Below are 27,657 nucleotides of genomic sequence, written 5' to 3' on the forward strand. Positions count from 1 at the left end.
GTGGGATCAGAGCAGGAAGAGCTAGCCGGGCCTGGCCCGGGATGGGCACGGGCTGCGCAGCGACTGCCCCGGGCAGGGATTTGTGCACAGCGGGCATTGCAAGGGCGGGGAGCACTCCTAGCCTAGCCTGGCCTAGAGCCTGGCTTAGCCTAGCCTAAAGCCTAGCCTATAACCTATCCTATCCTATATCCTCTATTCTCTATCCTATTCTCTGTCCTATTCTCTGTCCTATTCTCTGTCCTATTCTCTGTCCTATTCTCTGTCCTATTCTCTGTCCTATTCTCTGTCCTATTCTCTGTCCTATCCTATCATCTCATCTCATCTCCTATCCTATCATCTCATCTCATCTCCTATCATCTCATCTCATCTCATCTCCTATCATCTCATCTCATCTCATCTCCTATCATCTCATCTCCTATCATCATCATCATCATCATCATCATCTCCTATCATCATCATCTCCTATCATCTCCTATCCTATATATCTCCTATCCTATATCTATCTCCTATCCTATCCTGTAACCTATCCCGTATCCTATCCCATATCCTATCTCCTATCCTATATCCTATCTCCTATCATCTCCTATGTCCTATATCCTATCTCCTATGCTATCTCATCTCCTATCCTATCTCCTATCCTATATCCTATATCCTATCCTCTATCCTATCCTATCTGAACTGTATCAGCAGGGGCAGTGTGGAAAGAAGAGGTTCCAAACTGGTAATCTCCCGGCAGCTCAGCAGATGAACTGGCCAAAGGTTCCATCAGCCCATGTCCTGTGCTGGCGATGATCTGTGTGCAGGGGGTTCCTCAGCTCAGGGGGACAGGCACACTCCGCGGGCAGCGCTGGCAGGGGCAGAGTTGCACTGGTAAGCCTGGGACCTGGCGATGGTCTGTGTGCAGGGGGTTCCTCAGTGCAGGGGGGGACGGGCATACTCTGTGGGCAGTGCTGGCAGGGGCACAGTTGCACTGGGAAGCCTGGGAGTGTCTCTGAACAACATAAAAGTTCTCCTTCTCTGTCCCAGACTTTCCAGAGCCACCAACATTGCTGATGCACCTGTGATAGGCAGTGAGGGCTGGGAGCTCTCCTGGATTGTCTTCCCAAGCCATTATGTCCTTTTTCTCAGGTGTGGACCTCTGACTCCATATGGATGGCTGTGGATCTCTGAATCCATGTGGGTGGCTGAATCTGTGTGGATGACTGCAGACCCCAGCACTGGGCTGTGCTGCAGCTCAGCCTGCCTTGACCTGAGAGACCATTTCCAGCCTCTCCTAACAGAGCTGTTCACCAATCACTTACCTGTTTTCATGTCCCCTGTGTAGCCAAACTCCATCTCTTTGGCACCACTTACCACTCAGAAAACCTCAGGCAGCAGAAAATAGATTGTTTCTTGGTTTGCAGTATAAAAAACACTTCCCTGCTTGAGGGGCACGGGGATCTTGTTTGCCCTGCTCCAGCCTGGAGTGGGTTTTTCTGTGCAGATTTCTAAACCCCTGCACAGCAAACTCTGTAATGCTGACAGGCCCTTCAGTGCAGCTGCTCTAACCCCTCTGCTCTGACAGCAGCAACACTGTGGATCTCAGGGGAGCAGCAGAACAGACATTTCTGACTATTGGCAGGCTTTTGTGTGCTTCAAACCCCTTTATCTTGCTAAGGAAGTGGAGCTCTTTCCGAGTGTCTTGATGGGGAGTGGGCAGGAATTCAAAATGAGCAAGGCAAACCCACACCCTCTCTCGTCCTGCCAAAGCTGCTGTTCTGCCCTGAACCCCTGGCTGGCTGCAGCAGGGAGTGCTTCTCCATGCTGTGGGATAGTGAGTGTCCTGCATGTTTCCCACCTAGAATCCAGTTACATTATTCCATTTGGAGCATGAGGGAAATAGAGTCCCTAAAGAATCGTGCTCGTGTCAGGTTTCTGCAGGCTTGGGGCTGCCCAGAGTTTGCAAGAGGGGACACAGCAGAAGAGGCAGCAGAGCCAGCACAGTGTTTATTGGTCCCAGCTGAAATTGGTCTCAGTGGTGAATCCGGCTGCATACAGAGAGTGAAGCCCTTCCCTGTGGCCAGCAATTCCAATCCCTGTTTGCTGGAAGCTCGGAAGTTCAGGCTACCTGAACTCCCTTGTTTCTGGCAAGGTACACTTTTTCCAAGGAGACACTTGAGGCAGGAACTTGGCACAGTAAGGGGGAAGTGATGCCGGGAGCCTTGTTGTAGAGTTGTCACCATTGTCACAACACTGGGGACCTGCCAACCCCTCCATGTTCCCTGTGCCCTCCCTGCAGTGTCTGCTTGGGCAGCCTTGGGAGCTTCCTCATCATAAATCCTGTAGGATTTCACTTCTAGCTACTGATCCTTCTGATAATAATGGACCGTTAACCAACCAGACATAACACTAAAAATGTAAATCCTGCTCCCTTGGGGAATTGGGAAGCAGATTTAGGATGCATGCCCTGAAAGGCAGGAGCTCACTGCAATCACAAACAAGGCGTGAAAGCTCTATGTCCTGTGGTCTCTGCTTCATGTCTGGCTCCAGACTATGGATATTTGGGAAAATTAGCAATGCCAACTCCAGTCTCAAACCCAAACCGAGGCCCTGCGAACTCCTTCCTCCTGAACTTTGTATCTCAGTACCTCCCCTAGTCCTAAGGACAGGCAGACCAAGTCTTACCTCCTCATTCCCACCCTGTCTACTTTCCCTCCCTTCTCTCCGAAATAAAATAGTGCTTCCTTCCCACAAGTGTTTTTTCCATGGACCTTCCCCTGCTTTCCCCCACTGCTGGGCTTTCTCCTTTTCCTTGCTGCTTGTTTGGAGCATTATTTATTGCGGTTCAATAAAGTGACTCGTATGGAAGTTGCAGCCCAGCCGCAGGCGGTGTGTCACCCATCAGCACCAGCAGGACAGGGAATTGGCCAGCTAATTGCCCATCAGCACCCGGTAATTGCCCTGCGAGCCCCGAGCAGATTGCTCAGCTGACTGCAGCGATGAGCCCTGTGCCCATGGGGCCCTCGGAGACAGGGTGGGATTGCTGGGGTATCTGTGCGGGGCCAGGGGTGGTCTGGATGGTCCCTGCGGTGCCTCCCAGCCCAGGATATCCCGTGATAACAAAAGCCAATTTGGCCCATTTCTGGCACCAGCCCGCGCTCAGTGCTACCCTGAGGCTGTGGGGAGGCCTGGCCGGCCCTTGGCACGGCAGGGGCTGTGGCACCGGCCCCAGAGCCCCCTCCGAGCCGTGCCGAGCCGACCCAGGCAGAGCAGAGCCGTGCCATGCTGGGCCAATCCCAGCCCTGCCGGCCCAGTCCCAGCCCTGCCGGGCCAATCCCAACCAGGCCGGGCCAATCCCAGCGGTCCCAGGCCAATCCCAACCAGGCCGGGCCAATCCCATCCAGGCCAAACCAATCCCAGCCCTGTCGGCACAGTCCCAGCCAGGCCAAGCCAATCCCAGGCAGGCCGAGCCAATCCCAGCCGAGCCGGGCCAATCCCAGCCAGGATGAGCCAATCCCAGACAGGCCAAGCCAATCCCAGCCCTCCCGGCACAGTCCCAGCCAGGCCGAGACAATCCCAGCCCTGCCGGGCCAATCCCAGCCGAGCCGGGCCAATCCCAGCCAGGAAGGGCCAGTCCCAGCCCTGCCGGGCCAATCCCAACCAGGCCGGGCCAATCCCAGCGGTCCCAGGCCAATCCCAGCCCTGCCAGGCCAATCCCAGCCAGACCGAGCCAATCCCAGCCCTGCCGGCACAGTCCCAGCCAGGCCGAGCCAATCCCAGACAGGCCGAGCCAATCCCAGCCAAACCGGGCCAATCCCAGCCAGGATGGGCCAATCCCAGCCAGGATGGGCCAATCCCAGCCCTGCCGGACCAATCCCAGCCAGGCCGGGCCAATCCCAGCCAGGACGGGCCAATCGCAGCCCTGCCGGGCCAATCGCAGCCCTGCCGGGCCAATCGCAGCCCTGCCGGGCCAATCTCAGCCCTGCCGGGCCAATCCCAGCCAGGCCGGGCCGCCCCGGAAAGGCCCGCCTCGCCCCGCCCCGGAACTGAAGCGCGGCCCCACATCCCGTTCCCCGGCGCGCGCACGCGCGGTGCGGGCGGGCGCGGGACGGAGGCGGACGCGGTTGGAACCCCAACGAGCCCCGGACCCCTTGGGGACGGTGCGGGGACAGCGCGGGGGCAGCTGGGGACAGCGCCGGGACACCGCGGGGCATGCTGAGCGCGCCCCGATCCCGCGCAGCCTGCCAGCACACCCCGCATTCCTCCCGCCGCAGCGCCGGCCCCGACGCGGGAGAAGCGCCCGCCCGAGCCGGTGAGCGCCACGGGCCGGGATGGACAGGCCGGGATGGAGGGGCCGGATCAGGATGGACGGGCCGGGCCGGGAGGGGGGCCGGGATGGAGGGGCTTGGCTGGGATGGCCGGGCCGGGCGGAACGGGCAGCGCGGTGCCCGTCCCGCTTCCGCTTCCCCCACAGCGCCCCCAGGGCTGCCCCGCCGGGAACAGCCGGGAAACCAGCGCGGGCGGGAGGGAAACGGGGAAAGGCTCTTCCCCCAGAGGGTGGTGGACACTGACCAGGCTCCCCAGGGCAGTGGGCACGGCCCCGAGGCTGCCAGAGCTCCAGGAGCGTTTGGATGATGGGACAGGGTGGGATTGTTGGGGTGTCTGTGCAGGGCCCGGGCTGGATTTGATCCTTTTGGGTCCCTTCCGGCTCGGGATATTCTGTGGTTCTTTGAGCTCTTTCTCAATTAATTAAATAATAATTTACAGTAAAAAATTAGTAATAAACTTAATGTATTATATATAATATTACATGAAAGAACGTTGGGTAAAATATTATAAACCTAATATTATTATAAATTAAAAATTAGCTATAATACATTATGTTGTTCTATATTTTACAATTATAGATTATATATAAAAATAATAATTTAAATAAATATGCCTGTAAAATATTTATTTGTTTTTATTTCAGTGAGTTAGATTGAAGTAGCCTCCCAGGGCCCAAAGCAGGGCATGGCAGGACCTCAGCTTTCAGGACAGTGTGGATTAGGGCATTGAAATATGAATATACAAGCCCATGTTTGTCCCTGTACTTCCAGCATCTCCCACTAACCTGACCTTATTTGTGAAGTGTGTCAGACCAAAATTCAGGACAAGGCTGCTGTGCCACTGCGTTTACTGTTCCACACCATCTCACCCTCTAAACAACATGCTCTGTAACCATGTATTGTTACCAGTTTGGGCTCTGAAACTCAACCATTTGTGGATTTTTTTTTATCTTAACAAGTCTTAATCACAAACCTGAGGGTTTGTTTGTTTTCTTTTTTAAGGCTTTGAATTTTTGTGCTTGCTTGAGATGTACGTTGCAACAAAACAACATATTTCCTTTTAAAAGTTTTCATATCTAGTGTCAGAAGATATAGTTAGTAAAAACCTCCCTTTTCCTGTCAAATTGGAGCAGTGTCAGTGCTTGCCAGGCCTGTCAGAGGGAAGGCACCATGCCTGGATCCATTCCTTGGCTCTGGACACAGCTGATCAGTTGTGCTGCTGTTTCAGACATTCCTTCCCAAAGCTGGCTTTCCTTCCCACGGCAGAGATAACCAGCAGTGATGACTGGCTGTTTACAGGGTGTTATGTAAATCTAGGTGGGCCTAGATTTGGGCTCTGAAGTTTGGATTAGGCCGAAGCTGTCAGCTGACTTGAGCTGGGCTGAGCTAACAGCTGACCTCTTCTAGCCAGTAATTTTGTATTCCATACCACATTATGACATCATCTCCAGGGAAGTAGGAACCAGTGTGGGAGTGGTTAAGGCAGTCGCTTCTCAGCCCTCCTCTTGGGAGGACGCACGATGCTGTCCCAGGGGGGATGAAGAGGACCAGGCCCACCACTGGCTCACAGGGTACCTCAGGAAAGTAAAATGTGTTGTTCTGGGTCTCTCCTTTCTGCTTGGGTTTGTCTCCCTGGGGAATAAGCTTCTTCTTAAGTAATGTGTAGTTAGGACAGTAGAATTTGTGTGTTCGTTAAGAAGTTGAGGTGGGGAACTTGTTGTTGTAGACTTGTGTGAGTGTATATTTGTACTCTCTTCTAATTGTCTCTTTCTTTCTGTGAAAAATATATGTAGATTTAGTATAAATGCAGTTTGAAGTGTTTTTTTTTCTTTCCCCTCTCTTTTCCTCCCTTTCCCTGGTGTTAGGAGGGAGGCTTTTCTCTCTGTGCTTGGGGGGGTTGGCAGTTGCTTATCTCAAACCAAGACACAGGGATTGCTCTCAAATCCATTATGTGCCTTATTTTTCCTTTGGGGGCAAAATGGCCTGATCTGCTTGTAATTTTTAAAATTTAAAATTAATAGTGGTCTACCAATGGTGTTTTTTAAAGGAGAGCATTGTCCTCAGCCTCAGCCAAGCTTTTTGCCCAGTGGCTTCAGTAGGTCCTCATCAGTACTTATTTTAGATGTTACAAACCAGCTTTTCTCTTGCTGCTCACAGGGGGATCCTGGGGAGTGGAATATGGAATGTGGGGAAAAACCCCACAGCTTTGGGGTTTTTCACAGGGAGTGGCAACAGGTCCATGAGTTATGGGACTGGTAGGCATCTCTTTAGCTGCTAAAGAAAACTTACCCCATAATGGAATTGCCTGTTCCTGTTGTTGCTTCGATTTGAAACCAAATGTGGCTGATCCCCACAACATTCATCTCAAGTGCTGCTGAATTTTGTTGCCACAACATTTGGTCTTTCACTGTTATTCCACTTTGGACCTGCTTCTATATTAACTCCAATTCCTGTTTTTTTTCAAGAACACAAATTGAAGATCACTGTTGCTTAGAATTTAATTTCTGTGCAATTCATTCTGTGATTTTTTTTCCCCTCCCACAGAGGTGTGGAAAAATGGCCAAGAGAATTGCAGAGAAGGAACTGACTGACCGAAACTGGGATCAGGAGGATGAAGCTGAGGAGGTAAGTTAAGCATTAGTTCCTCACCACCACCCTGCAGGTAGGAGAGTGGTTACTGACATGTGTTGTTCATCTTATGGGTAAAAGCTACAGTAAAATTGGTTATAAGTGTAGAAATTACGGGTAATTTTATAGAAGTGAATGTTACAAGATTATTTTTAATAAAGCTTTCAGTATATGCAGACACTATAGCAAAGCAGCTTCTGAGAGTTAAAATTACATCAGTAGCTCAGGAAAAAGGAACTTTACATTTCTAGAGGAAAGCCCAGGCTTATTGAAGTGGTTTTGGACTCTTCAGATGTGTCAGAGGTATTTATTGAATTCACAAGAAAAGCAGATTTAATTTCTTGAGATAATTTTTCTGTATGTCTTGTGTGGGATTTTTTAAGGGTCAGTAATAGTTAATTTCAGAACTATGTAAATTTTAGTTGAATGTCCCCACACAGCCAAAGTAATTAGGAAAACATTCAAATTATGTTTCATCTAATGGTAAAAAGAGATTTTTACGTTTAGTGTCTCGTACTTACTTATAGCTTGTGTTTGTCTCTGACCAAACTGTGCTTGCTTCTGTCCTGATGGAAGCAAAATGTTTAGGCCTGTAAATATAAGAAAAAAACCTGACTCTTCCAGGAGTTAGAATATAAGAAAACTTTCCCTCATTTATTACAGGGTAGTAATGAACCATTAGCTGCCTTTGCTAATGTTTGACTTATAGCAGGTTTGCAAGTATCAGCTCAGGCACTGGCAAGAGAATCACAACTATGGTTTTGGGTGGGCTGTGCTTTAGCTCTTCCCTTGGTCGTTAGGAAGCAGTGTTAGTTGTGCTCACAACCCCATCTGGGCAGTCTGTTCCCATTTGGAGGATGCCAGTGCTGACTCCCGCCTGCCTCCTCCTGCAGGTGGGCACGTTCTCTGTGGCCAGTGAGGAGGTGCTGAAGAACAGAGCCATCAAAAAGGCCAAGCGCCGCAACGTGGGCTCCGAGGTACTGTGGGCACTGCTGGGCTGGGGTTGGGGCACTGCTGGGTATGGGAGCTGGAACTGGGGCACTGCTGGGCTGGGTTGGGGCACTGCTGGGTATGGGAGCTGGAATTGCGGCACTACTGGGTATGGGTCGGGGGCACTGCTGGGCACAGGGGCTGGGATTGGGGCACGGCTGGGCACAGAGCTGGGGTTGGGGCACTGCAAACAGGGCAGCAGGCTCGGGGTTTGACCTCCCAGGCCTGCAGTGGTGCTGCATAAAGCTCTCATTTCACTCACCAGCTCACATGTGCCACTGAGCTTTGGCTTATTGTTCCATGGCAAGGGTAAGGGTAAAGTGAAAAGTATTTTGGAAGCGAAGTGTTTTAGACACAGTGTCCTCTGCAGATGGGTAAACCAGCATTGGAACTGCTCTACTTCCATTTGCAGAGATGGAAGTCTGGAAATGGAACATTCCTAGTTACCCATACTGGAGGGCTGAAGGATGTCTCAGAGGTTTAATTAGTAAAAGCCAAAATATTAAGCTGTTCTGAGAATGAAAACACATCTTTTGTCAAGAGTGCTGCTACTTTTTCCCCCCCTCCCTTTGAAGAGCTTTAGTGCCACCTACTCTTTGCAGTAAGCAAAGGAAAAGTGAAAGGAGGTTGGCCTTTGTTTCAGGTTAGTCCCTGTGAAAGCACCAGCCCAGCCCCGCCAAAGTGCTCCCTGTGTTACCTCCTCCTGAATCCAAACCACAGCATGGAGCAGCTGCTAGGGAGAAAATTGGCTCTATCCCAGCCAGAACCAGGGCAGTGGGCTGGGCAAAGTCTGATAAGCAGGAGAGATGACAGGACAGCTGAGGTTACATAAGAAACCTGTGAAATAGTTACAAAAAAGGTAAACTTGAAATTTACTGACATTCCTACATGGAGTAAGCAGAGTGTTGTGCTGAAGAACACTGCACTGAACTGGCATGTCCAGAGAGAGAGAGAATAAAAATACCTGGGAATGACAGACAGGAAACTGCACTGGAAAAGGTAAAACACAAAGGGAGGCCAAAGCAGCCCACAAGGCCAGAATGGAATACAACCGAAAATTGATAAGCTTGACCATTTCTTCAGTGGCAAGAGCAGGTGAAACTCAGAAGCAATTCTCCTCCTCTTGATGGTTTTCCTGAGACACTGGAAGCCCACTTCCAGTGTAATAGTTCATTACCTTAAAAGCCCCAAAAAGGGCAGTGTCTATTTGCATTTTAATCACACTACCTTTTAGAAACACGTGAGAAACTATATCATAAAATAATATAGTTGTAAAGACAGTGTTCAGAACTGGGTAATGAAAATGCTGCAGAGAGATACACATTTTGTGATCGAGGACAGTCTGTCTTTGCTTTTCCCATTGGTCACATGGGAATGTTTTGGGCAAATCATGAATGTTTCATAGGTGACTCGAAAGTAGGCTGTTTGGGATGAGGGGCTTGAAGTGCTAGACACCTAATTGTGATTTTAAGTGCTAAAAATTGCTGAAAATGAACCTGCAGTTATATAGTGCTGTGTAATTATTTACAGAAAACAACATGCTCTGAATGTCTGAATGGGGGTCAAACATCTGCTGCTCTGAACAATTTGCATGTATCCACTTCCTTGCTGCAGGTTATTTTCATACCCAAGCTCTGAGTGCTCCCCAGGCGGCAGCAGCGTGTCCTGGGGAAGCTGCTCTCAGTGCCTGCAGAGCTGGCCCAGCAATGCACGGAATGACACTCTGGACATAAACCAGGATGGCAGGAATAGCAAGTGGGGAGAGGATTTGTGTGAGGATGGGTGTAAGTGCTTGGCTCTCTTCTCTTCTCTCCCCAGCCTGAAAGTGGAGGAGCTTTTAAAGGTTTTAAAGGCTTTATGTTGCCCTCTGGAAAAGGAGGCGGCAGCTTCAGCGGATTTGGGAATGGTGCAGGAATTAAGCCTTTGGAAGGGCTGTCTAATGGAAGCAGTAGTGTCTCCAGCACTCCTCCTTTCGGCACCTTGAAGACCACTCCTGAAACACAATCAGCATTTGGTGAGTTTTAAATAAGCACATACAAGCACATTCATCAATAAAATCTGCTTTTGATTAGGGGAAAAACAAATTCAGACCATCCCATAGTTCTCTTTGAAGCTTTTGAGACCTTATTCCTCTTTATAAGAGTTCTTAAAAAGATTTTAGACTGCTGCAGGGACAAGTTACCAAATGCATGCAGTCTTAAGAGGTGAGAACCAAATTTATATTTGCTCTAATACTAGAAGTACAACTTTTATGGGCACAAATGGCAATGGAGGAAACTGGCCTAAGACACCCTTGAAATGTATAAAGCAGCTGTTACCATGATCCAGTTAAACAGTTGTCCCAATTCTTGGAATTGAATTAAAAAAAAAAAGCTAGTAGAAATAGTGCACTTAGTAAGAACTGTAGTTTCCTGGTGTGATTTTATTTTTTTCTTCAAGGCCTTGTTTCTGTCTTTTTTGCAATTTTTGCTAAATATGTGCTACATAGCTGAAGTCTTAACCTTTTTCCCCTGTACATCTGACATTGCAGATAGTCTTTCTAGAACTGTATCTGTTACATTTATACCTATATTTCAAGGCCCTTGAAATACTTTGGCCCCTGAGGAACATCAGCTCTGTCCCTTTGTGCTGGAGATGGAGGAGCCACAGGCAATCCCTGCCACAGGATTTTGCAGTCAGTGTGCCATAGAACAGAAATGGTGGAATTTTGAACTTTAGAGTGACTTCGATTTCAGTGACCTTGACTAAATTGGGGGAAACTGAAATATTCAAAGAAGATTTTCTTAGTTTGCTGCCTGTGTTTTTTATATGGAAACCCCTCACAGCGTGCAGCATTGTGGGCTGGTGCACTCAGGGTGTTTGAAAGCAAAGGTAGCAAAAGATAATGAGCATTTTGATTTAGTCAAAATTTGATTTAGTGTTACAGCTTGGTAAAGCTTGTATTTTTTTAATGTTGTGTACAAGGTTACTTTGGACTTTTTTTAAATTTATTTTTCATTCACCAGCATGCTCCATTTACTTTATCTGTCCCTGAACTAACTTACTTTTCTAAACGTAAAACTTGGGTCTGTCTTACAGCATTCTGTGCTCCTGAGATAGGTTGGAAAATAAGAAGAGGCGCTTCCCCAGAGGGCAGTGGGCACGGCCCCAAGGCTGCCAGAGCTCCAGGAGTGTCTGGACAACATTCTTAGGGACAGAGTGGGATTGTTGGGGTGTCTGTGCAGGGCCAGGGGCTGGACTTCTCTTTACTTCTGTTACAGTTACTCTAATGGTGAGCTGTGAGTAGGTGTCACTTCAGGATACTGCAAAGATGCAGGAATAGGGAGGTGGAGGAGACCACAGCATGGAGCTGTGCCAGGGAGGTTGGGATGGATCTCAGGAAAAGGTCCTTCCCCCAGAGGATGGTGGGCACTGACCAGGCTCCCCAGGGCAGTGGGCACAGCCCCAAGGCTGCCAGAGCTCCAGGAGCGTTGGGATGATGCTCTGGGACACAGGATGTGACTCTGGGGATGGTCCTGGGCAGTGCTGAGGGTTAGACTGGATGGTTCCTGTGTGTCCCTTATGAGTGGGCACATTCTGTGGCCCAAAAGAAGGAGCATAACTGAATAGGGAGGAGTGACTTGATAAATACTGAAAACGTTAGTTGGGCTTTTCAGAGCATGTGTTTTCTGGGGTAGAACACGTTCTCAGCCACCTCTCTCTCGGCCCAGGATCCCCAGTGCCCAACGGCCCCAGCGGCACCGCGTGTGCCGAGTCAAAGGCCAACGGTGGCAGCGAGGGTGGCAGCCGCACATACCACCGGCAGCTGGCAGCGCTGAACTGCTCCGTGCGCGACTGGATCGTCAAGCACGTCAACTGCAACCCCCTGTGCGACCTCAGCCCCATCTTCCGGGACTACGAGCGGTACCTGGCGGGCATCGAGCGGCAGCACGGCAGGGACAGCAGTGCCGACAGCGAGCCCGCGCCCAGCCTCGTGCCCCACGGGGGCTCCAAAGGCTTCCTGCTGGCCGGTGGCAAAGGGCAGGATGCCACCGACACACAGCCCGAGGCTGCAGCCGACAGGAGAGCCCCGGCCCTGGCAGCGGCACCCGTCGTGTCCTTTAACTTTGGCAGGAGCAGTGACAGCCCTGCCCTGGGCACCCTGGGCTCAGGAACACTCAGTGGTTTCTCCTTTGCTCCCGGGAGTTCGGGCTTGTTTGGCAAGGACACCACCCAGGCCAAGTCTGTCATTGCAGCACCTGCCAGTTTGGTGGAAGCTCAGGCAGAAAGCGGCAATACCGATGAGAAAGGTAAATTCTCTTTACTTCTGTTACAGTTACTCTAATGGGGAGCTGGGAGTGGGTGTCACTTAAGGATACTGCAAAGATGCAGGAATAGGAAGTTGGAGGAGACCACGGCATAGAGCTGTGCCAGGGAGGTTGGGGATCTCAGGGAAAAGGCTCTTCCCTAGAGGGTGGTGGGCACTGACCAGGCTCCCCAGGGCAGTGGGCACGGCCCCAAGACTGCCAGAGCTCCAGGAGTGTCTGGACAACATTCTTAGGGACAGAGTGGGATTGTTGGGGGTGTCTGTGCAGGGCCAGGGGCTGGACTTGATCCCTGTGGGTCCTTCTAAGCTCAGATACTCTGTATTCTGTGCCTCTGAGATCAGAATTGTTCTTCGATTTGAAACGCAGACCTACATCAGTAATGTGCAAGTCCCAGCCTTGCACACAGTTTAAGCAAGATGAAAAGTATTTTCCTATCAAAACCTATGTATTTCTGTCAGATTTACACTTTCTTAAAGGGCAGTTAAATGCCTCCCTGACCTCCGATCCCGTCAGATCTCGGAAGCTAAGCAGGGTCAGCCCCGGATTAGTACTTGGATGGGAAACCTCCTGGGAAATGCCGGGGGCTGTAGGTTCTAGTCCTGAGGACTTCACTGGCACTGTCCAAGCTCGCTCGGCCGTGGCAGATGAACCTCAGGACTTAAATGGTGGGGCCAGTTCTGCGCACGCTGAGCCTCACCTAAAATCCACTGCGCAGGCTGGAAGGGCACACCTTCCCAAATCTTCGTTCGCGAAGCTGAGCCACACACACACACTTTCTAAAACAGAATATAATTTCTTACCTGAAGACAGGACTTGAAAAGATGGCATTTAAAGCAGCTGGTTGAGACTGCAGGACATTTCAATCCCTCTGCTTTTCCCAGTAGCTTTAGCAAGAGATTCCCCTGGTAAAAAAGTTAAATCTGGCTGTTAAAATGTTTATTGTGCTTTACTTGAATCTGTAGAGCACATTCATTGAAATGTGAAAACTGTTTTCTGTTACACCAGAAGGTTTTGACTTATTAAGCTTTCTATTTTTGGGGTTGGGTATTTTCACCCCACTTAACCTGAAGATGAGGACAGAGTTGTTTGAGGGGCTGAACAAAAAGCAAGTATCACTTTTTTCTCTATCTGGAGCTGCTGCAGATTCCAGAGGGACTGAAATGCACCCTGGCAGTCAATGACAGGCCCCACATAGACATGTCAAACATGGTGTGCACAAGGGAGCTCTAAATCCCAAAAACACCCTCCAGGCTCTGTGCTCACCACATTAACAAATTAAAACTTTCTGTTTGAAGGAGAAGAGGAGGAAGAAGAGCCACCAAAAGTCATTGTTCATGAAATAAAGGAGGATGATGCTTTCTACTCAAAGAAGTAAGTAACTTGGAAAATAGAATTCATACCTGCATATTGCTGTTCTTCACCACTGCAGTGCAAGGTTAATGACATGTTCTTGTCTTTCTAATTAATAAAGCTTGTTAGGAAGCTTATTAATATGTGTAATATCTTGTAAAACTTCTGTATCAACATAACACTAACAGTTTGTGTTCTGCAGTTTTTCACAAGTGAAGATGTTTCTGCCTTCAGGTTTTGTTAAGTTTAAATTACAGGGCTACCACAAACATCTCATACTGTGCTGCTGGAAACTCCAACAACTGCTCAGCTATTTGTACAGCTTAAAATAAGGCTGGAAAATGCTGACTGTTGTATGAAGGAGTGAACAAGTTGTGCCTTAAGCTGAAAATGAGACCAGCTCTACTAGAAGCAGATTTGCAAGGCATGTTTAGTAGTTCAGGTAATTGACAGCACAGAATTTGTCCTGCTACAAAAAAACCATTACCTTTGTCTGAGAGAAGGTGTGTGCTAATTTATTAAGAATGGTTTTACTAGGTTATTAGAGCCTCACTTAAAAAATATTTATAAATTGTACACAGAAGTCCTACTTTACCTTCAGAATGATACAGCAAGTTCTTCTGGCTTTGCAGTTTGTGTTTTTTAAAGTAGCTTCCACCTACTGCTCCTCATGGACCCTGAGTACAGCTTGCTCTGCACTTCACTTTTCCCTGAAAGTAACACCTTGGTCATTTCAGTACTGAAAGAAACAATTACTTTTCTCTTTGAACTGCAAGTGACCTCTGTTATAGTAACAAGGTCAAGAAGAACAAAAGTTATCTGATGTCATGTTAACTCCTGGTTATTGTTACTGTGAGTCAGATGGGGTGCCTGTAGTTGGGAGATATTGTTATGTCTCTAATCTCCACTAACAAGGGTTTTGTTTTCTGTTTCCACAGGTGCAAACTATTCTACAAAAAGGATAATGAATTTAAAGAAAAGGGGGTAGGAACATTACATTTAAAACCAGCAGGAAACAAAAAAACCCAACTCCTAGTCCGAGCAGATACCAATTTAGGTAAGCACATTGCTCCCAGTAGCCAGCCTGGATGTGAAATTCCTTGAAAAGCAGTAGGATATTTTTGTGGTTGCACAGCATTAACAGACACAGTCAGTGAAAACCTTTCTACTTTTGTTTTCTCTGAGTAATTTCAAGTATTGAACAAGGACTTGGATGCCTCTACTGAGCATTACAAGACAGAGCACATGAAGCTGTGCAAGGAATAAAAGGTTATGGTGTATGTTTGAATCATAGAATCGATTGGGTTGGAAAAGACCTCCAAGATCATCGAGTCCAACCCTTGGTCCAACTCTAGCTCATTTACTAGATCATGACACCCAGCGCCACATCCAATTTGTGTTTAAAAATCTCTAGGGATAGTGAATCCACCACCTCTCCGGGCAGCCCATTCCAATGCCTGATTACTCTCTCTGGAAAGAATTTTTTTCTGATATCCAACTTAAATTTCCCCTGGCAGAGCTTAAGCCCGTGCCCCCTTGTCCTATTGCTGAGTGCCTGGGAGAAGACACCAGCCCCCACCTGGCTATAACTTCCCTTCAGGTAGTTATAGACAGTGATGAGGTCACCTCTGAGCCTCCTCTTCTCCAGGCTAAACAACCCCAGCTCCCTCAGCCTCTCCCCATAGGACTTGTGCTCCAGTCCCTTCACCAGCCTTGTTGCTCTTCTCTGGACCCGCTCCAGCACCTCAATATCCTTTCTGAACTGAGGGGCCCAGAACTGAACACAGTACTCAAGGTGTGGCCTCACCAATGCAGAGTACAGGGGAAGGATCACTTCCCTGGTCCTGCTGGTCACGCTATTTTTGATACAGGACAGGATCCCATTGGCCTTCTTGGCCACCTGGGCACACTGTTGACTCATGTTGAGCTTCCTGTCAATTAGTACTCCAAGGTCCCTTTCTGCCTGGCTGCTCTCCAGCCACTCTGTGCCCGGGAATTCTTCCCCTCCTTTTTCTACAAGCTTTTCTCCATCCCTGCCAAGAGTGGCCTTGAGGCATGGCTTAAGGTCCAACTTCCATAAAACTGAGTATCTGGAATGGATGTAGAACACTGAGGACTAAAGCCAGGCTGCACTGCAGGCCAGGGGCCACTCTCAGCTCCTCTGCCTTCACCCCCAGCCGTGTTTTATGAAGTGTTTCCTTTTTCTCCAGCTCACACACGAAGACATTTGAGCTTGGTGACTCCAGGCATGGGTTTCTAGGTGCTGCTGCAGTCATAGTGATGCACACTTTCCTTTTTGCTGTCTTCACACAGTGCTGTATTCCTTTCCTAAAATCTCACTGTGTTGAAAAGCGGAACTGGAAAGGGAGGCGAAGACTGACTTTCCCCTAAACACTGCTGCCATGTTCTGAGCTATTGCCCAGGTCTATGAACGTGTGTGTCTCCTCTGGAACCAGGCTGGACTCTGTTTGCTGCTGTTCAGTACCCACTAACCATCCCAGAGCTGCCCCACTCACTACTCCCTTAACTCCCTGGTAAATCCCTGTGTGGTTTAACAGGCTGACCCAGAGCTGTAGCAGTGACCTGGCACAGCCCCCACCAGCTCTGGGCAGGATTTCAGGTAACACAGGACTCACTGCACCCTGGTGTGCCCAGTTTCACATTAACATGTCTGTCTGCACCAGAACTAACCTTTTGTTTCTGCTTCTGAACTGCAGCTGATGCTCAGAATGATCAGCTGGGCATAACCTGCGCACTGGGACTGGATTCCTAACTTGCTGCTTCTCCCCTTCTCCTGCCTGTCCCCACCACCACTTGGTATTCTTCAGGCTCCTCCCTTTAAAAAAGGAGGGCACAGAATTTTCAGCAATTTCCTTTCCTAGTGAGGAAAGAAATCTGAGAATAATGGCCCTAGCAGATGCTTAGAAGAATAAAACAAACATGTTGTTTGTGAACTGCCTCCTTCCAAACCATCTTAAATCCCTCTTTAGTACCTGTACTAACATTGTATTGCAGGAAAAGCTGGAAAATGGCTAATGGTAATTTTTTCCCCTCCTCACATGCAGGAAACATACTGTTGAATGTCCTAATTCCACCTAAGATGCCATGCACAAAAACAGGGAAAAACAACGTGCTCATAGTTTGTGTCCCTAATCCACCAATCGACGAGAAGAACCCAACTGTTCCTGTCACCATGTTAATAAGGGTGAAAACAAGTGAGGATGCAGATGAATTGCACAAAATCTTACTGGAGAAAAAGGAGGCTTAAATAAGTTGCAGTCAGTGATTTGAGGAATTATTGCCAAACTGCTGCTGCTCTTTTTTCCTTCCCTAACTTCACTTGAACATTTAACTCTTTACTCTGGTAGTAAGAACTGTTACAGGAATTCTGGAAAATATTATGTGAGGAAAAGCTAAACTAGCTAATAAAAGCTTTACTAGAACACAAGTGTTGGACTGTGCTCCCTCATTTTTCAGTATCTAAATGCAGGACCTCTTCTGGATAAAGCACATGGATGTAAATTCAGGCATGTTTTAGCACCGGCCACCAAATGGACTGAACTCCAAGTACAAGAGCACGGTACCAGAGCTTCCTCACAGACTGATGCCATGCAACCTCCTCTTTCAGAAGGGAGGATGTTCAAGTTTACCTGTTGAAACTGTTTGTAGACTCCAGATTTTTACCTTTGATTGGTCTGGTTTGACTGGGTGAGAGCACAGCACCTCACCAGTGATGATCTGTACTGTCTGATCTGCAGACGCACTTGCTTCTGGGACTCAAGAGACTGTAGATGGAGACAAAAAATGCGGTTGTGTAGTCCTGGTGACAGTGGTTTGCTAGAGAAGAACTGTCAGTTCTGTCCTTACTGTAGCAACAAGCTAATGATGTGCAATAGTAGAAGCAGACAACTGGAAGAGTTTACCTGGGACCACCCCAGCATCCCCTGGCTGCTGACACAGCACAGCCCAAGGGCTGCACCCCCCTGTGGTACCTCCAAGGGGTTTGTTCTTCATCCCTGGGCCACACCTGCAGCCTGGCCCCGGCAGAGCTGTCTTGTACTTGTCCTGCTGCTGGTACTTTGCTGAGCAGAGCTCTTCCCACAACCAAACCTGAGGGGTTTGCAGAGCTGTGTGTTGCCTCTGCCCTTCCTTGCTGCACTGCACTGAGTACAGCAGCAACATGCAGCCTGAGGACAAGCTTTCTGTTGCACGAAGGAAGTGCTGGGTTCATCTAAAACTTAGTTTTCAGCTGTGTTAAAATTAACCATGTGGGCAATAACTTGTGGATCAGAACATTCGTTCTGGTCTTGGTTTCCATCTCAACATTATATCACATTCTGTTTGGTGGTTTAATCCTTTTCTTTTGCAAATCTTGTTTGCTGGAAACTCCTTCTCTAGTTGTTTTTCTACTTCCCCTCCAATTCTGGGACCTCTCTGAGAGCTCAGTGTTAATATTAAACTTGAACTACTCTGTGGACCAGCTCTGGAAGATGGAACAAACATGCCATCCTGCCTCTGGCTAATGTGTCACAAAAGAAAAACCCCCTTCCTTAAAAAAATTTCCACAGAGAACCTGGAAACCCACCACAGTGGCATCCTGAGGGCAGGGAGAAAGGAGCAGCACCATTTGCTGAGATGCAGCACATCTCACCTGTTCCCCTGCTCTGGGGGACAACAGCTGCCTCTGGGCCTAATTTACTGCACAATTCAGGTTATGGCCTTCTTTTTCCCTCTTGGCTGAAAGGAGGAAAAACTTGATAGGATCTATAGCCCTCTTGACCAAAGTTCAGAAACAAAGGCCTTTGTTCAAGTTTCAGCTCCACTTGCCTATAGAGCTGCATTTTTAACACTGAATTGTAAAGGAAGCTTAGATGCCATTTCAGATACTGTTTGAAATATAAACTGGTGCCTTTGGGGGTTTCTTTTTGCATCTGGCTCAGTACTTAAACCATGAAAAGTCAGTGACATTGCTTTCCTCAAAATCAGATGCTTTTTTAAAAGATAAATTCCGCTGCTACCTGCACTGGAGGCCCCAGGCTGAGGGGTGTATGCCAATGGTGTGAGAATGGAAAGCAGAAGAGGACCTGCCAGCTCAGGGCTCAGCTCCATGGGCTCAGGGCAGTTGGCATTGGTCTGCTGAGTGCTGTCCTGGTACACAGGAGGGTTCCCAGAGCAGAGCTCTGCCTGTGCACTCCCATGGAGAGCAGCTCCGTGTCCATGGGCTCTGCCTTGTGTGTCTTTGCTTCCAAAAGCTCATGGATAAGGAGCTGCTCCTTCATCCAGGGAACTGTGGACCAACACACTGAGCTTGCCTTTCCTTCCTCGTGCTGTGCCTCAAGTGGGGCAGCTGTGGGGCTTGGCATACACAGATGTGCCCAATTCTGACCCTGCAGCTCTGGTCTTTGCCAAGGGGGAGCACAGAGTGTAAGGAAAAATAAGTACAATAAATTGTGTTGGAAAAATTAAACCTTAGTGTAGTCACAACAGCAAGTCATATCTCCTTTTAGCTGTAGGACAGCCTGAGATGAGACACCTGAACTCTTTAGTGTATGTATTGTATCAGGAAAGCCAGTCTTCATTAGCATGTCAAATATATGCATAAACACACAATTCTAAATGTTTTAAATGGGAAAAGTTGCCCCTAAAAGAACAGGGAGGAATTTTACTGCAAATCAGAGTTTAATCAACATCAGTTCCTGGTGACCCTGCCATTATCTGGATTACAAAGCAGGAAGTCACACACTTTTCCCCTGGTGCTCAGGTCTAAAGCACAGCCCTTCTCCAGCACTGGGAGAAAAAAGGAATTTTTGATAATGCTCCAGTTTCTAGTTAAATATTAAAATACACAAAGCTGTAAAAGGTCAGAGATTATGACATAGAAATAAAGGCTTAAAATGAGTTAAAACCAAATGTTAGTGTAGAGCATGGACATCAATATACTAATGCCTTCATAACAAAGTGGCTCATGCTATCCAAGAAGGAATTTTGATCAGAATTCCAACTCCAGGAGCCATTCCTATATCCTGGTAGATACTTGATGTAATTAAGAGCTGGATATCAGTCACTTGATGTTAAAGATGCAAGATTCTGCCCTCATGTGCTTTAATGCCTTTGCTATTTGTAGGTGTTGGAGTGTCTTAGGGATCATACATTCCTCCTGCTACTCTAATTTTGAAGTTTCAGCTGCTTGGAAATCTTTCCCTCTCACCTCCTCACTCAGAAAAATCAAGATCTCTGCTTTTTAATTCTAAGAATCTTCTCTAAGGGAGGATTATTACAATTGGTTTGAATTTTATTTGAAAATAGTAAATTGCAATATGCAAGGATTTTTTTTGTTTGTTAAATTTATATATTTGGGAGCAAAGCAATGTGTTCTTGTAATTCCTTTTGTTTGATGTTAAATTTACAGTTCAAATGAACATGTTGTAAAACATAAACCAATCACGAGGTTTGCTTTGCTATTACAAACTGTAGCTCAGCTCCCTTTGCAGCACTGTAACATTTAAAATGTCATTAAAGACTTCCTTTCTGATGCCTTAACTTATTTGCATTTGAGAAAATTTTGTAGCTGGTGCCTGTGTGCAGAAATTAACTGACATTAAACAATTTAAAGAGGCATGAACTAGTCTAAATCCAATTAAAATGCTGAATGTGATTTGTTAGTTGTTAATAGATTTCAAGATGCTCTGAATTTTTCAGTGGATGCTTAAGTTTTACATAAATTGTATCAATGTTTTCATTAGTTATGATACACTGAGGACCTGTACAAAAATCCTTGGAAAATGTGAATAAATGAATGGGAGATTCATTTGTCTTGTGTGAATCACTTTCATTTTGAGTGTATAACACTCAATGAATGGTACAACCTGTTGCTGTCAGGTGAACTCCTGCCTGGAAAATCCTGCTGCTAAAAGAAGGAATATCCTGCCCTGGCCCTTCCTCACTCCAAAACCTGGATCAGAACCTCTGAGGGAAAGGTGTGACTTTGGTTTACCACCTTAGAGCACAGCTGACATGACACAGCACAAAATCTTTTGTCTAAACCATGGACAATGCTGTTTCTGGAGTCCTACCTGAACTGGTGGGCACTGGAGGCAATTCTGTTGACTGCAGTTCCAAGGAAAACTTGCAAGTGGGTGGTTTCTCCATTGTCAAAAGCAAATTCCTAATGCTGAAGAGAAAATAGTGGATTACATACGAAACTGAATTAATCTGGCAGTCTATGAAATGCCTGTTTCCTTAACTTTCCACTGAGGTCAGACATGGCTCCTGTGCCCACCCACCTGTCTGGTCTCCTGTGCTGGGCAGGGTAACCACAGACAGCCACAGCCAGCAGGGAGCATGGCATTGCAACTTCATGCTGAGATGAAAGCCTGGATGATAATAACTCTTCTTGCTCCTTGATGCTACATCTATCACTGGCATTTTCAAAAAAAAAACCCAGTCTGACACTTGCAGTGATGAAAGAAGGTTCTGGCCACCCTCTTGTCCTTCAGGAACAAAGCAAAAAGCAAAGCCTCTACACTCAGTGCAGGCTTGAGGCATTCCCTGCTTCCAGCAGGGTTTGGATGAACACAGGGGTTGCATCAGAATTAAAGGCTGAGTGTGGGACTTCTCAAAGTCTGTGAACTTTTAAACTGCTCTTGCTGCAAGTCGCCAGCACAGCTGCTCCAGCAGTTACAGCAGAACCACAAACACAACCACACCTGAGTGCTGGGGCAGAGCAGGGCTGAGTGCTCAGCACACACAGCTCAGGGAGGGCACAGCTAAAGGGGGATCTCATCTGGGTGATACTGCACAAACCAGCACTCCAGGGCTTCCTGAATTAATCAGGAAGAAACCTTTACAGCCCTCAGTTCTCACTATTATGCGGTGCACAAACCTAAATGTTAATGGCTATGTAATTAAACATAGAAAAGTTTAAAAGTGTTCTAAAGGCAAAAACCAAAAAGCTTTTCCAAACAAATTCAGGGCTTCACAGACTTTAACCTTCTTCCCTCTTACCCCATGTCAAGTTGTCAGAGACTGACCCCTGAGAAAAAACACTATTAACAGAGTCCATGGTCATTTAAGAGGTCTGTTTATTGGCTGCAGGGTCCAACACTTTCTTGACTGCTGCCATATGCAAAGTCACCTCTGGTTTTGGTGCACAACGTTCTCCTTGCTCTTTGTTCACAGGGCTCAGTTCAGTGCCAGCACAATTTCCAACCCATCACCTTGTAAGCAACACTGATGAACTGATGAGGCAAATAAAACCCAAACCATGCAACATGTGTTAGGCTGAGAAAATTAGGCTGAGAATATTTATATATTTACACAGAGAACGTTCAACATTGCAACCCACTCATAGAATTGTGTTAGCTCAACCAGGTATCCCAACAGCTACATTCTGGTATAAAATACTCTTGTTTAAGGTTTGGTGTAAAAGCTACTTACTCCACAATGCCTTTAACTGAGTTCTATCACACCTATTTGTGACACAGAATTTCTACACAGCAGCACCACACACTTCCAGTCACACCCACAGAACATGGTAAAGCATTCACAGACATCTGACTGCTGTGACCACAGGAAATCCATTTGCCAGAGCTTTCAGCCATGACCTTTGGAAACCATGAGACTTAAGTCCCTAAGAGATGGATGGTTCTTCCAAGACTGTCAAACTTGTCGTTTCTTGACACTGTTACACACAACACAGACAGAATTTAAGACTAATACATTAAATTCCTAAATAAAAGTTTGTTCTTAAACCCACTGGGTAACAACAGGACTTAGGCACTTCTGAAGGGTTTGTTTCACATCTGTCTCTAATATAGGGAAGTTTCAGACTACAAAATACAGGACAAGCAATCACCTGGAAAGGGAATAATTAAGGATTGGCAAGAAGCAGGTCAATAGTCCAAGAGCACTGACTCTTCCTCTGGTCCACACAGAACTTCAGTGACCACATGGGATTCTGCTGGAAGAAATCCATCTGCAGAGCCAAGGACTTCACTGTTTAAATTAAAATTGGTGGAAGAACACACTTGGGAAAACCACTTTACTGAGCTGTGCAGACAATTCTCTTCTCTGGAAATGGAAAGGTGAGTGACAGTGACCCAGAGCCCAACAGTCCCAAGCCTTGCAACAATGAAAACCAGAAGAACAGAAAGAGAAGGAACAGGGACCACACAAACTGGGTTAGCCAGGACAGCTGAAAGACTTGTGGCATTTCTAACAACAGCTTCTTTAAGGAAGAGACTTGGAATGCACCCTGTGCTGACCAGCAGTCAGAGAACACAGATTCACCTACATGGTGTCTCTAAGGCAGAGCAATAATCTGCTAAGATAAAATAGCTGATTTAAGAGATTTCTGGGGAAAAAAAAAGGCTTTGTACTTGTCAAATTGACAGCAGGGAAAAACCTGTTAAGGGTGAGAAGATTCACATCCTTACATTTGACATGTAACAATACACAACATCTGTGAAGGGCTCAAGCCTCGATCTCCAAAGGGAGTGAAGGGATGAAAGGAAGGAAGGAGATAACTGAGGAGTGGGGGGATTCTGTACATAAATAAAGCTATTCTGCAAAGCTCCCCAAATGTAGTAACCATGCTGCATCCTCAAACACCAACATAACCAGTGAAACACACTGTGCTCCAACAGCTGAGACAGTGAGAGCTAAAGAGCCTCTAAGGCCTGCAGCAAATGTCTAAGTGGCCAACAGGGCCTTAAAATGCTTTACTGCTGAGGAGCTACAGGATGAACCCCCCTCCAAATTAATGGGATGAGAGGTTCCTATTAACATTCCCTTTTCTTTTTTGGTGCAGTGCAATAGAATGCAAAGGGTCCAACTGTGCCACCTTGACCCAAGCAAAACTTTGATCAACTTCCCTGTCAGTCTGTGGACACAAGGACAATAAAATTTTAACTTTCAGGGTTTGTTTAAAAGTAGAATAAAATATGGAATTTGAGAACAAAGTGGGAACCATGCACTATACATAACAAGTCCAAGTCAGTTGTTTAGAGAAGGAGTAACTGAGAATGTGGCACATCTTTGTTCCTGAAAAGCACTATTGACATTCAGTAGACTTTTGATCTGTTTTCCATAGATGTCCATGAGGGCATATCTGTAGGCCTTTTCTATCAGAAAAGGTGAGTCTTCCACATACCTATAGCACATCCCACTAGCAAGACAAGAAATAAAATGATCTTTTAGGACATGACAGCCCTTCAAACACTAGACACCAAAATCCACCCACGCACATGTAACAAAGCAGACAACACCTCCAGCAAAAGAGGTGTGGGATCTGAGCTGCACTTTCTGTACCACTGCCTTTCCACTAATGCACTAGCTTAGCATCACTCCTCATTTGCTCTGAGATCTCACACTGCAAGACTTGCTCAGTCTTCCAAATCACACATGATTAAGCCACCTAAACAACACACAACACCTTGGGAGCATTACAAACTCCTGCAGACTGCGAAGTGTTCAGGCACCTACCACTGGAGTTCCTGTCTGGATACACTTCCTGTTCCCATGTGTCATTCCTCTGGCTGATGGGAAGGTATCAGTCATCATTAGTAGCACAAATATGAGCCCTCCCTCCATTTCCTCTCCAGTGAATGTTTAAAGGAAAGCCAAGCACTCATTTGCCCAGCCCAGCAGTATCCAAGTACAGAATGAGGAGCACATTGAGAGGCTTGTTTTGTAGCTGAGGAGGGGTTTAATTCCCAGCCCGGGCCAAAGGAGAGCATTTGTACAGACTGATATCAGGCACTGACTACCTAGGGTCTCAGGTAAGCACCAGGCTGCCTGGCAAGGTCCTTGAGAGGGTACTTCAGCTGCTGAGGGAGGACTCCACCTCTGCCTGGAGCAGTCAGGTCAGTGGGAACACCCTCAGGTGCACACACAGCCACATGGTCCACAGGCACTGGGCCAAGGCTGCAGTGAAAAGTGGCTGTGCTGGAAATGACAAAGCAAACACTTTACTAATGCTGCTGCAACATGTTTGAAGCCAACTAGACGTGGTCAGCTGTCCCTGTGGTACACTCATGCTGCCGGTGTGAGAACTGCTGCCACCCTGTGCTGAGGGGACAGCTCCCAGGCCTGGCCTCAGAAACAGACAGACCTCCTTACCATGCTGCAGTCACCATGTTGGGCTGAGTGGCAAATATAGTCTGCCTTTATGCTGAAGTGGAGCTATTTCCACAGCATCTAGCCTGAGGGAAAGAAGCAGAAAGTCCTGTTTGAGAGGTTAAGTCTTGAGATGCTACTGAGAGAATAACAGCAAAGCACTTGGGCAAGGCCAGGTATGAGGGAGACAAAGGTCCAGGCTCGGAGCACATGCCATTTGGTAACTGCAGCAACAGCATCAGCTTTGGGTGCTCAGAGTCTGAAAAGTGACAAAAATGGCATCTTTGCTCTCCCTCTGTGCGTGATGGAGTCTGGCATGGCCCAAGACATGTCACCCCTCCCACTGCTGTGCAGACCTAAATAAGATCAAGTATGAACTGGCTCCCACACCAAAGCAGTGAGCCAGGGCACAGTAGTCAATCATTTTGTTTTCATATCCAGGACAGTAGAGTTTTGCTGTTCAGAGAGAGCTGCACTTCATGTGTAAACATAAGGCTGTTTTCCTGAGAGCTCCTGACACACCACTTTCAGAATTCCCATTAAGCAATTTTTAGTCACTTTTCAGAACAGAACTACAGTTCCATCTTTTCTATTTCCAGAAACTCCCGGTGCTTCAGTGTGTTACAACCAGGAGACAGAGGATAAGGGCAAACTGCCCAACCATTGATCACCTCTCATGCCTCCTTGGCTGCAAATGGTACCCCCAAGGATGATTCCACACACTCACATCCAGTGCATGCAGGAGGATGTTGGTTACTGGGAAGGTTTTAGGCCCTGGAGTACCATTATGGCCTCCTGGTTTTCCACTTTAGACTCAGACTGGCATTGACTCAGCTGAGAGAGAGATAAGCAGCATTAGTACTGGAGATGAACCTCAGCTTTGCTGTAGCAGCACATTTTAGCCTTCATTTCCCTGTCTCGTTTTCTTAGCCAGCTCTTGAGGATGAAAATGTTGCTGTTCTTTGGTAGATATGGAAATCTGTCAGCAGAGCTCACCTGTCCTAACGCTGACACATGAAAAATGGAAACATTTTCAGCCTCTTTGAAGCTCTGCCCTGACCTGCTGCATGTACCAAAATGGCAATGTACCTTTGTGGCCTCTTTTTCCCTTAGCAGGACACGACTCTCCCATTCCCTCATCCCCCCACGCACGGAGCCGTTCCCACGGGGAGAGTCTGTGGAACTATGTCCATTAGCAAGTCACTACAAAATTCCCAGAAGGTTTCTCCCAAAGAGCATAAAGTTTAGCACATTCTGTACATATCGTTGGTTTCTCAGTTATAAAGTAAACACAGTAGCAAACTGTCTGTGCAGTGTTGACTTGGTTCAGCGCAGCCCCTTCTCGGTTATCTTGCTGAGAGCCCTCTCGGGGTGAGGAGCGCTCCGGCGCCGCGGGCATTGGTTGGTGTGTGACAGCAGAGGAGGGAGGGAAGAGGCACTTTGATCAGCTGGTACTCCTGGGCGTCCCTTGTTCCCTGGAGGAGTGTGTTCCGACACTAGGTGGTAGTGCTGGCACGGGAACCCGCTGTGCAGAGGCACTTGGCGACACGGCTCCGGCAGCTGCTATGTCATCAGGATCGGCTTCTGCCGCACCTCCAGGATGTCTGGGCAAGGGACAAACACACAGGCATCTCAGGGCGGCCCCGGCAGCAGCCACAGCCCCGGCGAGCACCTGGGGCTGCGGCACAGCCCACCGGGATTGCAACCATGGCTCTGCCTGGAGCAGCCCGAGCTTACCAGGATGCAGCTGGGAGGGGCTGGGAGATGGAAAGCTGCAAATCATCCCACCATCACCCCAGGGGGAGATGACAGCAGATCTACCACCCATCACTGCTACTGGGATGAAGCAACACGTGGCAGACACAGGGTGCAGGATCTCCCAGGGAAAAAGCCTAAGTGACACTAATAAGAGATGCCAAGGGGCTTTCCCCCTTTCTTAAAGGGAGAAATGCAACATTCCCAGGCCCCTCAAAGAGACTTCTGGCTCTGAAAATGTGGTACAAATAATTCAGCTGGTTCATCCATTCTATAGGTCAAAGTCTGCATTTCTGCACTCAAAAATCTACCCTAAACCCACTCCTCTTTTTCTCCTCAGCTCCGTATAGTCCAAATGTGACAGAATATGAACCTGTAAAATTTCTGTCATGATCATGGGCATCTTTCTAATCATGACGGTAAACCCAACATGCCGGCAAGGCAGTACACAGAAATATCTGGAAACTGGGCTGCTGTGTCCTTTTGAAGGCTACACAGAGAACAAAGAACATGGGGAAAGGGAGAACACAATTAAGAGGCTGATCAAACACAACTGCACAAAGAGGATGACATGAGTAAAAACTGATCTGCAGCTCCAGAGGGCTCTAGCCACACTTGTAAAGAATTAAACACAGCGGAGAGAGTCCAGTGAGGGGCCACAGAGATGATTAAGAGACTGGACCATCTGACACACCAACAGCAGCCAACAGAAGCGGGTTTATCTAGCAAGGAGACAAGTCTTATCAATATGTATAAACTCAAGACATCTTAAAATGTCCTTTGCTCACTCTCACTGGGATTTTAGTATCTTAGTACAGGCTTCCTGCACTACCCAACCGAGATGAGCACCTTTCCCACCTCACCCTGCCCCACATGTAGTGCTCCTGCTTCCTGGAAAGCTGACGCTGGCACAAGTGCACTGATCACAAAAAGGCCTTGCAAACAGGCTCCACCTGATGTGTCAAACTAAAACAAATGTGGGTAGTGAAAAGCTGCAGATGAAAATCCTGCCCTGGAGCCCAGCCATTTCACATCCTATTTCTGTGCATCTCAATATATACACCAACTCCTGAAACCATCTGTTCAACAACTGAAATCTCAGAGACGATGTTCAAGCTTAAAGCCAATATTTGAGCAGGGAGGCACTTGTGCCACCCACTTGAGCAAGTATTAAATGCCAGCAGGAACAATGCATCTTTTGTGAA

General features: G+C 47.5%; 2 protein-coding genes across 6 annotated transcripts in view; one reads left to right on the forward strand and one right to left on the reverse strand.

Annotated features, from left to right (window-relative positions):
* The first annotated feature begins 4,031 nt into the window (after window positions 1-4,031).
* NUP50 (nucleoporin 50) lies at window positions 4,032-20,390 on the forward strand. The gene is made up of 8 exons (XM_071551491.1): window positions 4,032-4,291; window positions 6,852-6,932; window positions 7,829-7,912; window positions 9,744-9,939; window positions 11,636-12,214; window positions 13,528-13,603; window positions 14,521-14,639; window positions 16,648-20,390. Exons 2-8 carry the CDS (start codon window positions 6,864-6,866, stop codon window positions 16,848-16,850), a joined length of 1,326 nt encoding a protein of 441 aa, XP_071407592.1. The 5' UTR covers window positions 4,032-4,291; window positions 6,852-6,863; the 3' UTR covers window positions 16,851-20,390.
* Window positions 20,391-21,645: 1,255 nt separating this feature from the next.
* The window catches only part of KIAA0930 (KIAA0930 ortholog), a 37,861-nt gene continuing 31,849 nt past the window's right edge, over window positions 21,646-27,657 (reverse strand). For all 5 annotated transcript variants that reach the window (XM_071551493.1, XM_071551496.1, XM_071551495.1 and 2 more), the window contains one exon: window positions 21,646-26,301. In XM_071551493.1, the coding sequence (XP_071407594.1) occupies window positions 26,261-26,301 (41 nt within the window). In that variant the 3' untranslated portion in view covers window positions 21,646-26,260. The remainder of the gene's footprint in view (window positions 26,302-27,657) is intronic.

The sequence above is a fragment of the Pithys albifrons genome, chromosome 3 (genome assembly GCF_047495875.1).
Source record: "Pithys albifrons albifrons isolate INPA30051 chromosome 3, PitAlb_v1, whole genome shotgun sequence".
Lineage (NCBI taxonomy): Eukaryota > Metazoa > Chordata > Aves > Passeriformes > Thamnophilidae > Pithys > Pithys albifrons.